At 37.0% G+C, this 14,582-nt stretch overlaps 1 protein-coding gene across 1 annotated transcript; it reads right to left on the bottom strand.

Moving 5' to 3' along the window:
* Window positions 1–12,532: 12,532 nt before the first annotated feature.
* Window positions 12,533–13,536, bottom strand: LOC132106150 (nuclear apoptosis-inducing factor 1-like). Its single transcript, XM_059511807.1, has 2 exons — window positions 12,862–13,536; window positions 12,533–12,786 (listed from the first exon to the last, which is right to left on the bottom strand). The coding sequence occupies exons 1-2, from the start codon at window positions 13,274–13,276 to the stop codon at window positions 12,533–12,535; spliced, it is 669 nt and encodes a 222-aa protein (XP_059367790.1). The 5' UTR covers window positions 13,277–13,536.
* Between the last annotated feature and the right edge of the window lie 1,046 nt (window positions 13,537–14,582).

Below are 14,582 nucleotides of genomic sequence, written 5' to 3'. Positions count from 1 at the left end.
TTTTACATTGATAATTATGATTTTTTTTTTCATCGATACTGAAACGCACACAGCCTATTTAACTCATGAATAATAGTTAAGCTTCAAATGGGCAACATCACGAATATGGAAAGTTTGGATTTCTCCCAATTGAGAAAGCCCAAGCTTACCTTATGCTTAGCTTTAAATTATTATTATTATTTTTTTTATTACTAAGCCTATATTATTATATACTGCAATTATATTTATCCATTAGAATTATATATTTTTACTTATTGTTTTGTTCTGATAAATTTGTTAAATTTAGAGGATTGGTTGTAAAATATTTTCTTATAGCCAATTTTTTTCCTCTCACAAACTCTGATTTATTTTTTAGCGTTTAAAAAAAAACATACAGCAAACGAAAATAGATGATTAATCCGTTAAAATGAAACATATACACGACTCATATATTTTTTTCCTCTGACAAACTTAATTTATTTTTTAGTGTGTTTAAAAAATAAAAAATAAAGAAAACATTCAGCAAATGAAAATAGGCGATTAATCCGTTAAAATTTGTTACTCTTGGTTAAGAGTAATTCTAATTATTTTACTTCAGAACAGAGCCTGGGACTAATCTAGGCTAAGCAGGGTTTTTTTTTTTTTTTTTTTCATTGCACCTGAAAATGACTGTTCATTACATTCACTTCACGCGAACTGGCGCAGATCAGCCTCCCGCGATGCTCAGCTGTGGACGATTTAAAAATGTTTGATATAAAGCAGTGGTTCTCAACCCGCGGCCCGTCACGAATTTAAATGCGGCCCGCACCACATGCTGAATTAAAAAAAAAAACTTTATCAGTTTGTAAAATTTTATTTTTTACATCAATTAAAAAAATATGCTACTAATGAAATATACGCTATATCCTAATGTTTTTATGTGAATTTTTTTTCTTCATATATTATTTTCAGATATGAGCAGACCTACTGGCATAAGCATTTAACGAACACATACAAGAGCGCACTTTGGCAGAATTCAATTCAAATAGTCATCAACAGCCATTAGGTAAATTGTAAAATTTAAGGCAAAATTGCACATGTGCAGGCAGAGTGAAGAAGCTCATTGCTACTCGAGCCTGTGCAATCCGTCAATAAAAGAATATAAAGACAGTCAGATGTGCAATAATTCTAGGCAATTGCAGAGCGAAACCATCAGCCTGCGCATTCATAAGTATAAATTGAAGAAGTCTTCGTCCGCGCTGGCCGTGTACGCGTCAGGATTGCTCATGCGGAAAGTATAACACAGGCGTTACAATCGCAACTTCTTTGTGTTATTCCTTTCAAGCTGAATCTCACAAAATTGGTCAGCTCCCGACAGCATCAGGTGTTTTATTTATGGGGATTAGAATTGTTTATTTCAATGAATGTAATAGATTATATATCATAATAGTTAGGCTATAATATTATAAATCAGGTTGGTTTGTATTGCTGACGTAATATGTAAATTATATGCGACTTGCACTTAGACCATAGTGCGGCCCGCTGGAAAAAAAGGTTGAGAACCACTTGCTGTCCCATTTTATACAGGAATTGTTCATTTTAAAAAATCGAATTATCATAATCATTTAGAACTTTTTTTACTTATAAAATCCTTGAGAATTTAAAGTTAGTTTAATAGTAGCCTATTTAAATTCAAGTTTTAAAAAAAGGTTTTAATTGCTTAAATTATTTTTATTAATTAATAATATGTTATCATGTTTATTCTTGTAAAAAATACATGTTTATTCTTTAAGAAAACAAGGGAAAAAATAAGGGACAATCCGAATATTTGTTTTGCTTTACCTTTTTATGTAGGCTACAATTATTCAAAAAAATAAACTGAGCGCGCGGGACTCGCTGTGAGGCGGGAACAGAGGATTCTGTTCAGAACATTCACATATTACACAATTCGTTTTCGTTTAAAAACATTTCAAGCTTTCGGTAGATATATTTTTAATGTATGTGAGACACCACAATATTATGTTAATTACAAAATTATACATTATCATGTAAAAATTAAAGTGATGAGACGGCGCCTCTCTTTCATTAATGCACATTAATAATTTTTGCACAAACACTTGAATATGAGCGTCGTGGTTTTCACCCGCTCCAAGAGCCCCCATCACGAGTACAATTCATGCCAACGGCCATATAACTGCATATTCAGCAAGAATTCATGTTAAACATATTTAGCTTGATCAGAAGGTTACAATGACTGCAAGAGTCAAGCGGGATGTTAAGAGTTTGTCTGTTTCCTTTACTGATTATTTTCGGGTTAAAGCATGATTTAAACAGATTCACACGTAATCGCTTTTGCAATAATGCATTCAAACAAATGTAATCTTACAGTGCTACTACATTCCCAGCTAACACAAATACGTAACTGTTACGTAACTGCAACGTAATCTGGTGACCAAACTTTCGTCGTGGCGACGTAATTAGTTACGTCGTGGCAACCGGAAAAGTGAAATTCCCAGATACGTCGCCACAACGTAACTTTGTGACGTTGCCAGTAAGTAACTGTGACGTCGTGGCAACGTTGCAGATCGGTGGTCGTGTGCTGGTAATCAGTTGGTCATTTTTTATAATTATTCTATGGGCGGACGTGCAGTACTTGAACCTAATTTATGTCCTCATATGCCCAAACTAATTTAAAGGCTGTTTCAGCAGCTGCGAATGATGAATACATACTCGAAATGAATTCAGTTAATTTATTAACAAGCAAATATGAACAGTAATACACCCAGATTATTAATAAAAACATAGGATATACAGCGAAATATGATTAAAAAGCATTCAGCCCATACAGAAGCACATAGATTGAGATATATTAATAATAAATACATTTCCATAAATTTAAATATCTATACCCTTCTGTAAGCATCCAGGGTCAAAACATTATGCACCAACATGCAAGTCTTAGTAGGCACTCAGTACATTGCATTTAAATATTAGCATTAACAATGCACACATTCATCAACTAATCACAAGCTCCCACAAATAATACGTCAGCTAATCACACCCTTAACCAAACCACTACAAATAATTCATTGAAAATAATATGCAACAGCTTATGAACAGATGTATTATAGCAAATCAAGTTTAAGAGAGAGAGGTCTGGTGTGGAAGGTGGATCTGGAACTGACTTCTCTTGATTATCTGTCATCACAATTTTGATTCACAATTCATCACAATTCACATCTTGATTATCTTTTACCATCCCAAAGAAGTTCAAAATCACTCTCAAGGACCTTTTCCTGGACTGTGCCCAGCTGGTGGAATGACCTCCCAATCTCAATTCGTACAGCTGAGTCTTTACTCATTTTCAAGAAACAGCTAAAGACTCATCTTTTTCGCCTGCACTTAACCAACTAACACTAGCACTTTTCCTTTTCTTGTCTTTTTATTGAAAAAAAATAAAAAATAAAAAACCTACCTATGCGTTCTATACTAGACTAACTGAGACTTGTCATGGCACTTGTACACTGTTTTTGTTCTCTTGTTGACCTGACTGCTTCTATTGTTCTCATTTGTAAGTCGCTTTGGATAAAAGCGTCTGCTAAATGATTAAATGTAAATGTAAATGTAAAATCACAAACTGCCCTGAAATACAATTCAAACATTAACAATGATTGTTATAAATGTAATGTAAGGCTCTTACATTCATAATGCTCATTTTGGAAATATAGTTAATATCAGTAATATGCAGCATGCACGATACAAGGAAGTGGTCAGTAACAACACTTTGAGGTATGATATCTATATCAGTAAGGCTACCTTTAAGAAAAAATAAAATGAATAAATTAAGTTGTGTTATGCATTCAAATAGTTAGACATGCTAAAATACAGAATTTGTTAACAATAATAATAAAAAAATTATATGCTGGGGAAAAAATGAAACATTTCATAGGGCCCTAAACATGTTTTTTTTTTTTACTTTTAATAAATTGATGTGAAAATGTATGTACTACGAAAAAGGAGATGAATGAAATGAAATGAAATATTTATTTTATCATTCAAAGTCAAAGTCACCTTTATTTATATATCGCTTTAAACAAAATACATTGCGTCAAAGCAACTGAACAACATTCATTAGGAAAACAGTGTCAATAATGCAAAAAAAAAATCATTGAGGATTTCTTTAAAAAAAAAAAAAAAATCTCGTCTCGCTCTCATGAACCCAGTCTCGTGTCTCATCTCGTCTTGTGGGATAAGTGTCTCGTCACACCCCTAGTAGCCAGAGCAAGAGATACATTAGATTTATTTTGCATGTCTGACAGTGTAACATTGAGCTGAAGTATTTCGAATGAGTTAAACCTGTATCCTGTTTTCTGGGTAACATTGAGAATATCACTATATATTGTTGCAAGACCTCAGCCACTACCAGTCTGACGGGGCTCATGCTTATAACAGTAGTTTGGTGGAGTTTAGACTAATGCTAAATCAAAAATGCCTGTCAAAATTAACACTGGAACAAACACAATCTTTATTGATTGGACAGCACAAGTACTTCTATTTGAGCGTGTAGAACAAAACTCATCATAATAGTTATTTGAGAATTGTCTTACTAGTCACATGGAGCGAAGTGTCCTGGAGATGTTGTCAGAGAGCAGCTCCGCTCCGACTCTGCTGGGGTGCAGGCCATCAGCGCGAAACAGCCTAGGACGCTCCCAGAAAAGATTCCAGTTATTAACAAATAGCAGTTTCTGTTCTTTACACCATGACAACAACCATTCATTTAAAGCAACAAGTCTACTGAACCTTTCGTGTCCTCGTCGATACGTGGGCAGTGGTCCTGACACGATGATCGTCGCCGCGGGTGTCGTGCTGCGAACCGTCTCGATCAGGCTCCTGAAGTCCCTCTTCAGCGTCTCTGTCTGCCGCAGCGTGGTGTCGTTAACCCTCTCAGATGATAACAGTGTCGTGTTCTGTCTCGCGAAGTGGAGCTCCTGCAGGTGGAGATCCTGAAGACCGGAGGCGTTGGAAGGAGAGAGGTCATCGCCCAGGTCCTGGCTCATGTCTTACGCTGTGGACATCTGGGAAGATCGCGTCCTGGGTGCACCAAGCTTGTGCTGAGAACCACACAGAGTAGAGGTGGTAGTAGGGTTAGCTGTTTACTTACCCTGGACTTATGAGCGTCAACCCCTGAATGTTTCCAGCACAGCTCTCCACTCTCTCAGCTGGGCCTGTTTTAGAGCCCTGCGCGGGACTGTTTTCTTCATCCCGCCCGCGTCCGCTGAATTTCTGACCATTACCGCCCGCTCCGGCAACGTATGTGTTACACTCCCGCACGCTCCCGCAATATATATGTCCACTCCCGCCCGCACCCGCAAAACTCTGAGAATTTATTCCCGCACAATAATAGAGATGCATCGATTTTGTGACTTCTCCCGTCCTGCAGAAAAAAAACACGTATTTGTATTGATATTATTAAAGAGATTGATGGGGTTGTTTGTTTCGTTTCCCTGGCCTGCATGTAAAAAAAAAAAATAAAAAATAAAAAAAAAACACACAATACATTCAAATATAATTTCGTTTTTATCAAAAACTTTGCACATAAAAATAGACTGCTTTGCAAAAAAAATATACCTAATATGATAAACTAGGCTACATGAAAAACAGCAGTTTTACAATTATTAGCCAAGTGTCGCAGGTATTCTGTTTGAAAAATACATATAAGAATAAAAACATTCAAACTAAGGCAGCCTGCTCAATAACACTGGCATCATCACGCCTCTTGATGGCAACAAGGGGCTGTGCTCAAAATCAACACTAATAAATAACATAAAATTAACAACGTTAACGAATGAATTTAACAAATGAATCACTTTGCAATATTGCTGTCAGGCAACCTCCCTATCCCGCGGTGGGTTTTTTTAGCCGCCCATTCCCGCCCGCAGCAAAATTCAAACCGCCCGCTCCCGCGAGATTTGCGTTGGGTCCCGCGGGACCAGGCGGGACCCGGCGGGACTCAATCCCAATGCAGCCCTCTAGCCTGCTTCTCCACGAGGTCACGGATCTGCTTCTCCACAGCCTCCAGCTCCTTATTAGAAATAAACAAACTAGAGAATAGGGGAAATGCAGAAAAGAAAAATAGCAAAATGGAAAACATATATATAAATCTTAAAATACCAGTATTCACATTTTTTGATGTTACAGATGCATAATGATATGTTGTGTAAAATAAATATTAAGTTATTTAATAAGCTTCATCGGATCACCTGTGTTTTCTATCTCTGTCAGCAGCTCCCATTAGAAATTTTCTTGGAACTTCCCCTCTGTTTTAGAGGGTTTTTAAGACACTCCTGAAATCACAGTACAATTTTAATCAATATTTGTTTACAATGAAAAATCAAAACGTGTTTGAAACACTGGTTTGAAATAGTGTCAGCCAAATTTAGACCGCGAGTGACGTCACTGATAGACTCTACAGTGCAGACTTTTAGTTTTAATTAATTAGCTTACTTCCATTTATCTTTATTATCATCAAAAACGTTTACAAAGCTATCAAAACCGCTCCTTTACACATAAGATGTGATTAAAAGCCCAAACGTTCATTAATAAGAGCTCAAATCTATTATGTTATACTTATGCTTCTAAGCTAGCAAAATATTTGCTAGCAGACATATCAGATAATTAAGATGCCATAATCACAGAGGTATAAATGTTAACAAAAGTACTTAAAGTAGACTGTGGATAATATTAGCATATGTTACTTAACCAATCTGTCGCAGTTGTTGAACTTTTCTTTGGTATAACTGACGAGAAACAGAGAAACTGTCAGATGAGTCCTCTCCTCTCCAGCAGCTGATGTGTCCGCGGTTGCCATGGTAACTCTCAACGGCTAGTAGGCTAATAAAAACAATAATATTAAAAAAGGGTTTTAGCGTCTTTACGGAGATCAAGACTTTTGTTTTATACATTTTATCAACCTCTTTATTTATTATAAATTGTAAGACTCACCTCAGAAAAGCCAATTCTCCTGTCAGACACAGTTGAAGTGAAAAGTACTTCAAACAAACGCGCTGTCCTCCTGATAACGTTACTGTTTCTGCGGCAGATGAGATGGTGTAGCCAGTCTTTTATTATTTTACGTTCACATCTCCTTATGAAATAGAAAGTTTCACAACTCCGAAAAATGTATTTCCTTTCTTGTCAATATTGTGCGCGTGGGTGCGTCAGTTGTGGAAGTGCGCGCGCGCGCTGTATGCCACGTCACTATATATTAAAAGCATGTCCATATTCTGACTTGGTGAAAAGAAACACATTTTATCTTTAAGGAACGTTTAATCGTGTGTCTGAAGTTTAATTACACTTTATAAATAGCACTATACTCAGGGAGCATATAAAGAATGTACAAAAATTATGGTAATTAAAATTACGTGCATACGACGTTGTAGTTACGTTGCCAGTAAGTCATGAAGTTACCAATATATTACGAATAGAGGACCTATCTGGGACGTTCTTGGTTATCTTGTTACGTTGGAAGGACGTACTGACGACGTTGTGAGTTGGTAATGTGATGGTAATACAATTACGTGCATGCGACGTCGTAGTTACGTTGTCAATTGGTAAGTCATGGAATTACCAAAAATTACCAATACGTTACGTAACTGTTACGTCGTGTGTTAGCAGGGTTATCAGCATGCTATCTGATTTAGAAATCTTGAAGAAGTTAATCGATCTGTTTAGATAAAATAACTGACAAAGATGTTATTTTCATCACAAAAAAAATTTTCACAGCAGAAAGCAGCAATTAAAGATGTAATGCTTACAATGTTATTAGTTTGGCATGTGATATAGGGAAAAAAGTTTACACATAGCTTAAGCCACTTTGAAACTCTCCTGTTATTTTTTTTTATTATTATTATTATTTTATATGCTATGTTATGTTTCTGGTATCAGAGCGCGTGGAGGGGAAGTTGTTGCTTCTCACAGACTCTGCTGCGGAGTGAGAGATATTTCACCCGACGAAATGAAGACGACCGCGGCTGCACAAGCACATCCGCCAAAAATCTACCTGCAGCAATGCTCGTTGATCGTCTCGCCAAGCTTAACTTTTGTAGGTCGCATGGCAGTAAATAATTCGATAATATGACCATGCAGTCAATACAGATATTTAATAGAAACATTAAAACAAGCAGGGCTGTAAAATAAAACAATAAAAAACGCACGCCAGGTCTACACTGGACACGAGTGGAACGATCCAACAAAAGACAACAGAACACAGTGATGGATGCACTGGACTCGATCCCCATCAGTGAACTGATGCTCGTTCTGTTTATGATGAAATGTTCTGAAACTGTGTTCAGATGATTTGACACTATAGTGACACTATAGTGTCATCAAGTTTAGACACACTTTTCGCTGTGGGGCACAGATGACAACTTTCGCGTCCGGTATAGACACAGACAGTGACTGCTCTATTTACAAATAAGTTCTAAAAAATAAAAATAAAAATCTAAACCAGTGGCATAACGAGATGGAAATATAAACTAGAAAATATATTAACAGGTCCTCCGTCCACGACACTGACTCACTGCTGAGCTGCCAGTTTTAATCTGAACAGCTCTTAAATCTGAGTGGATGGTTAGATGCATGATGGGCTAGTAGCCTATTAAAAAAAATAAAAAAATAAATAAAGGTCTTTCCAGCATTTAGGTATAACAGTACTGTTTTTTTAAATCATCTTGTTGCAGTTATAAATTTGACTGCTAAATGAATGATAAAGAACTATATTAAAACTTGTTTTGTAAAATTTCTTTGTCATTTGAATATTGATTTAAAAATCGGTTTAAATCATAAATCAGATTTTTTTTTCTAAAATAAAAAAATAAAAACTGGGATTTTTTTTTTAGGCCATATGATATTACCCTACTTTAAAAGCAAGTAAAGAAGGTTCCCTTTAAAATCACTTAAGTTGTCAATTACTAAAGCTTTTTTTTTACATCGTGTGAATGTTGTTGATTATAATGAGAGAACTTGAGTTTAATCGTGAGGACGTTTTATTAATTCTTTAGAGTTTCAAAGATGTAATCGTGCCGGTTTGATTTTATTCGTTAATAGTTTTAGGCAAATTAGGCCCAAATAATGGGAACGAAATTATACAGTGCTTCACATTTAAACATGCAACAATTTCTTAATTAGTTTACAGACAAATGTCTTTTTCCCAATAAGTTATGTCAAAATAAAGGACTGGTAACGAATAACAAAAATGCATGTTGTTTTATTAAAGGAAAAAATATATTTATATTTGAAATAAAAATTTAAATATAGGCATGATATATTAATCCATGTAGCCTACCCCCCTAAAATAGGCTACCACTTTTAATGCTCTGATGCAAACCACAATTTCTTTTGAATAATATAACGCATAATTAATATAATATAAATAATACTGCACACCTTTTAAATGTGTCAAATCTAAAATATGGTTTAATACCATGTAGCTTAGAAAATATAAGCACAAACTCAGGCACAGGCTTGACATTTATCCTGCTTGAATTCGTTCTAAGAAATGCACATAACTTCATAAATACCAAACTTTCATCTGTGAATATTAAATATATTAAATATTTAAACTATGGTGTTTTTCTTTCATTTTACGTGACTTAAGCAGTCAAATGTAACACATCAGTGAGGAAAAACTGACGTCTATTTGCGAAAATGTGCTTTGATGCGCTTGTTTGATAACTTGTGGTTAAAGCGCCACTCAGCGGTCAAAAGCTGCAAATGCACTTTATAGACGGCGCGGCGGTGGTACCCGCGGCGGTAAAAGAGGCGTTTTCGATGTCTACTTAGTGTAGTTGAGCTAGTAAAAATAAATAAAAAACCAAAATTATAGTTAAACTGGCTAAAGTTAATTGTAATCAGGTGTACTAATACGGTCGCAAACAAGTGTTAATCACTTTAACAACAAATCTAATAACCGACGATAAACGTTGTATGCCAATGAACTTGAAGAAAAATTTAGGTAAATGTAGCCCATCATCAGATTATGGTAGCTAATATTAGTTAAGTGTTTGTTACTTAAGCAGTGATTAAGAGTCTACCTACCTCAGGCTCCAATAAACATTAATAAAGCTGGCTACATAAAATACAACTATTATATAGATTAATGAGAGGTCGGCTAATGTGTTCAAATGTCGAAAATACAGTAATTTCATCAATTTACCAGCGAGCGTACTTCAGAAACACTGAAAATGTGTGGAGTTCACTGCTGGAACTATCAGTGTTTGGAACTATTGGCTGCTCCACGACACGCGTTACTTCCACATTCCAAAGTTCCTATGGCAGTCTATGGGAGTGTCGGAACTCTGTTTTTCAACGGCTCTGGATTGCCCTTGATTCAAGCCTTTGGTTTACCTGCGCTCATAGCACTAGCACAGGATCAGTTCAGAATCAATCACCAAAAGAATCAGTTCGGTTCAGGCGCTCTGTGTTTCGATTTGCTTCACGCTGAATCACACATGCGCAGTATCATCAGCTCCTCGGTTCTCGAATCAAAACGCGTCTGACAGAAACGGTTCTTGACTCATGAATGAGTCAATGTTTTGTTCGTTATCTGGCTCGGCTCGGTGTTCATCTTCTTTACTATCAGTATACCTATAAGTTCACTTTTAGTATAATTGCAGTACAAACTACAAACATAGAGGTAAACTATTTGTGTACTCAAAGTTTGCTACTGTTATACTTAAAGTATACTTAAAAGTATATTTTTATATACTAGAAAGTGGTAGCCAGTGCAGAGACTGTAAAATTGGGGTAATATGATCATTTTTTCTTGACCAGGGGCCTCATTTATAAAGCTTGCATACGCACAAAACGGGGCTGAAAACATGCATATGCCAGTTCCTGCGCAAAAGGTGCGATTTATACAGAAAAACTTGACGTGAAAATATGCGCACCTACACGCAAACTCTGACCTATGCGTACGCACATTTTGAAGACAAAGCAGTTTGGCGACACTGATGGTGAGTTGAGGAACTGACTGCGGATAAAGGGAATTAACCCTTTGCAAAATGCCAAAATTTACTTTGACATATTTCAATATTTACAATATTTACAAGTTGCTCATAGGTCCCGGTTACAACAAAAAATACAAATAACATTAAATCACCATTATGGGTCCTAAAGATACATACATGCATGTTTAGTTTAAAGACATAAAAGGAACTATATACTGAAAGTACGTAAATTAAATTTCTTTCACTTCCATTCTTAAATGGATGTAGGCCTATCACTCATGTGATTAATGTGATAAGGTGTAATCTGATCGCTGAAAACATAAATAGCCTACTGCAGCAACACTTAGTGCATATTGTATGATGGATGTGCTGGCACTGCTGGAAGACTATGCCAATGGCTGACTTCGGAGGGAAAGAGTATTCAGGGACCGTGAGGATTTCCTAGCCCATGATGATGAGTGGCTAATAAGCCGCTTTAGATTTCCTAGAAGCATGTTCTTTGATCTGTGTGCTGAACTTGGCCCAGCATTACAAAGACCAACAACACGAAACAGCGCCATCCCGGTACCAACCCAAGTACTTTCAGTTTTAGGATTTTTGGCAACCGGGACATATCAGCTGGAAATAGGCGACAGGTAAGTAAGTGTACTTTTTATTTTAAGCAAAACCTTATTGATTTTAACATTCCTATTAATTTGTCATAGGTCTGGGATTTCACAGCCATCCCTAAGCTCATTAATGCCTGCAGTTTTGAAAGGGATTATTCAAATGACCAATCGATACATAAAGTTTCCTTACACTATTGGAGAACAGGCCAATATCCAAAGGCAATTTGCAGCAATGTCCGGTTTCCCAAATGTAATCGGTGCAATCGACTGCACTCATATTGCTATTAGGACTCCATATGTAGATTAACTCATTTATGTGAATCGCAAACATGTGCATTCAATAAATGTGCAAACTATATGTGACACCAACTTTACTCTAAGGAATGTTGTGGCACGATGGCCTGGTTCTACACATGACTCTTTTATTCTAGCGCACAGCAGTGTAGGGAATCGACTTAGGGCAGGTGCCGTTCACGATGGCTGGCTTCTGGGTAAGTAAATGCATATAATTGTTTTTACATAACAGTTACATAACAGCCTATTGTACAAATAATCTGTTATACTTTACAGGTGACAGCGGTTACCCGCTCAGGCGCTGGCTACTCACCCCATTCTCAAACCCTCAGAGCGCAGAAGAAGATCGCTTTAATGATACCCACGCTCGTGCGCGCTCAGTAGTTGAGAGAGCCATTGGCCTCCTCAAGTGTAGATGGCGTTGCCTTGATGCTTCGGATGGTAGACTTTTATATCAACCAAAAAAAGTATGCCAGATCATCATGGTTTGCACTATTTCACACAACATTGCACTGATGAATGGTATCCCTGTTCCTCCCGACCTACCACAACACCAGCATGAAGAGCCTGACCCACACCCCCCTCCCCAACAAGAAGGACATCATCAGGGAGCAAGGCTCCGTCAGGAAGTAATGCGCCATTTGTGAAGAACAACAGTGCAAAGGTTCATTTTTTAACAAGATCTTTTAATGTAGATGCAATATCACTCAGCACAACCCTTATTTGCTTAAGCTCATCTGCGATTACAGTAATTGCATTAATGGTGTATTTCTGTGTCTGCAGAACAGCCTCAGTCAGCACCCAGCCACTTCCAGCCGTGCCATAAGGTCGGGACACACTTGTGCTGGGGACCTCGGGAAACTCCATAGCCCCTGCAGACTCTGCGCTGGGAGTTTCGTCACACTGGGCTCCCGCAGACTCTGCAAGAATAAGGACTAAACCAATTGTGTAATTTATTTTATTTAATTGAGCACACAAGCAATAAAGTTAATTACCTGGTTCCCCTGTATCCAGCACATCGGTGTCTCCCTCCCTCTCAAACACAATGCCACACACACTGGTTTGCCCGAGAATCGAGGCCATTCGGGTCTCCATTGGGGACAAATCGGGGGCGCCTTTGCCCCCACCAGTCGCACACACACTCTGTCGGTGAGAGGCAAGCCGTTTCTTTGCTCCCACCTTAAGCTCGGACCACTTCTTTTTTACATCTGGAACCGTCCTGTTTGCCGAAGCAACTGCGTTTACCACAGCAGTGATGTGTTGCCACTTTAAATATTTTTTTTTATTGGTAATTCCACAGCTGTGGCCACCAAACAAAATAGCCTTCCTTTCATCCACCTCACTCCAAAGAACCTCTATTTCTGCCTCAGAGAAATTTCGCTTCTTGCCCTTGCTCTCAATTGCTGCCATGATTTTGTTTTTAAAAAACACAAATTTCCTTGCTCCTTTTAATATGCATTGCCAATGAGGTAATTTGCATTGTCTATATATGGTTGAATGTGGGCGGATAAAGGGCGGTAATTTTTTTTTTTTTTTTGGGTGCGCAAATTATCAGGTAGGCTGTGATTTATAAAATGAAAATTGCGTGCAGGTGTGCGTACGCATGGTTTTATAAATCTGAAATTTTTTTGCGCACGCTATTTTTGGTTTTTGTGCGTACGTAGATTTTTAGTAAGGATCCTACGCACAGTTTTATAAATGAGGCCCCTGTAAGGACTCTAGCCACTGCATTTTGGACTACCTGTAGCTTGTTCATTGAAGATGCAGGACAACCACCTAGAAGTGCATTACAATAGTCCAGTCTAGAGGTCATGAATAAATGAACTAGCTTTTCTGCATCAGAAACAGATAACATGTTTTGTAGCTCGGTAATGTTTCTAAAATGGAAGAATACTGTTTTTGTAATATGGGAAATATGGTTTTCAAGAGACAAGTTGCTGTCTAATAATATAACACCTAGATTTTTGACTGTAGAGAAAATAACAGTACATCATCTAGTTGCAAATTGTAGTCTACAGTACTAGATTCTGTGTACTGTTTTTTGGTTCAATAAGTAATATCTCTGTCTTATCTGAATTTAATAGGAGAAAATTATTGGTCATCCAATCGTTTACATTTTTAACACACTCTGTTAGCTCAGATAATTTAGAAGTTTCATCTGGTCTCGTTGAGATATATAGCAGCACTAAGATCAAGTAAAACTAGAAATGAGATGCAGCCTTGATCTGACGCAAGAAGCAAGTAATTTGTAATTTTAACAAGTGCAGTCTTTGTGCTATGGTGGGGCCTGAAACCTGAAATTCTTCATACAGATAATTTTTTTGCAGGGAGGACACAATTTGTTCTTAAATTTTAGACGTAAATGGAAGATTTGAAATGGGCCTATAATTTGCCAGTTCACTAGGATCTAGTTTTGGTTTCTTAATAAGAGGCTTAATAACTGCCAGCTTAAATGGTTTTGGAACTCGACCTAAAGATAACGACGAGTTGATAATGTTGAGAAGCTGTTCTTCTGCTACAGGTTACAACTCTTTCAGTAATTTAGTGGGTACAGGATCTAATAAACATGTTGTTGGTTTAGATACAGTGATAAGTTTATTTAGCTCTTCCTGTCCTATTATATAGTTGTAAAGCACTGCAGTTTATCTTTGGGTGCGATGGATGAAACTGAAGTATTAAACTCTGTAGAATCTACATTTGTTATTTCTGATGTTAT

The sequence above is a fragment of the Carassius carassius genome, chromosome 26, assembly GCF_963082965.1.
Source record: "Carassius carassius chromosome 26, fCarCar2.1, whole genome shotgun sequence".
Taxonomy (NCBI): domain Eukaryota; kingdom Metazoa; phylum Chordata; class Actinopteri; order Cypriniformes; family Cyprinidae; genus Carassius; species Carassius carassius.
The sequence above is the reverse complement of the archived record's forward strand: the minus strand, read 5'-3'. Positions and strand labels throughout refer to the sequence as shown.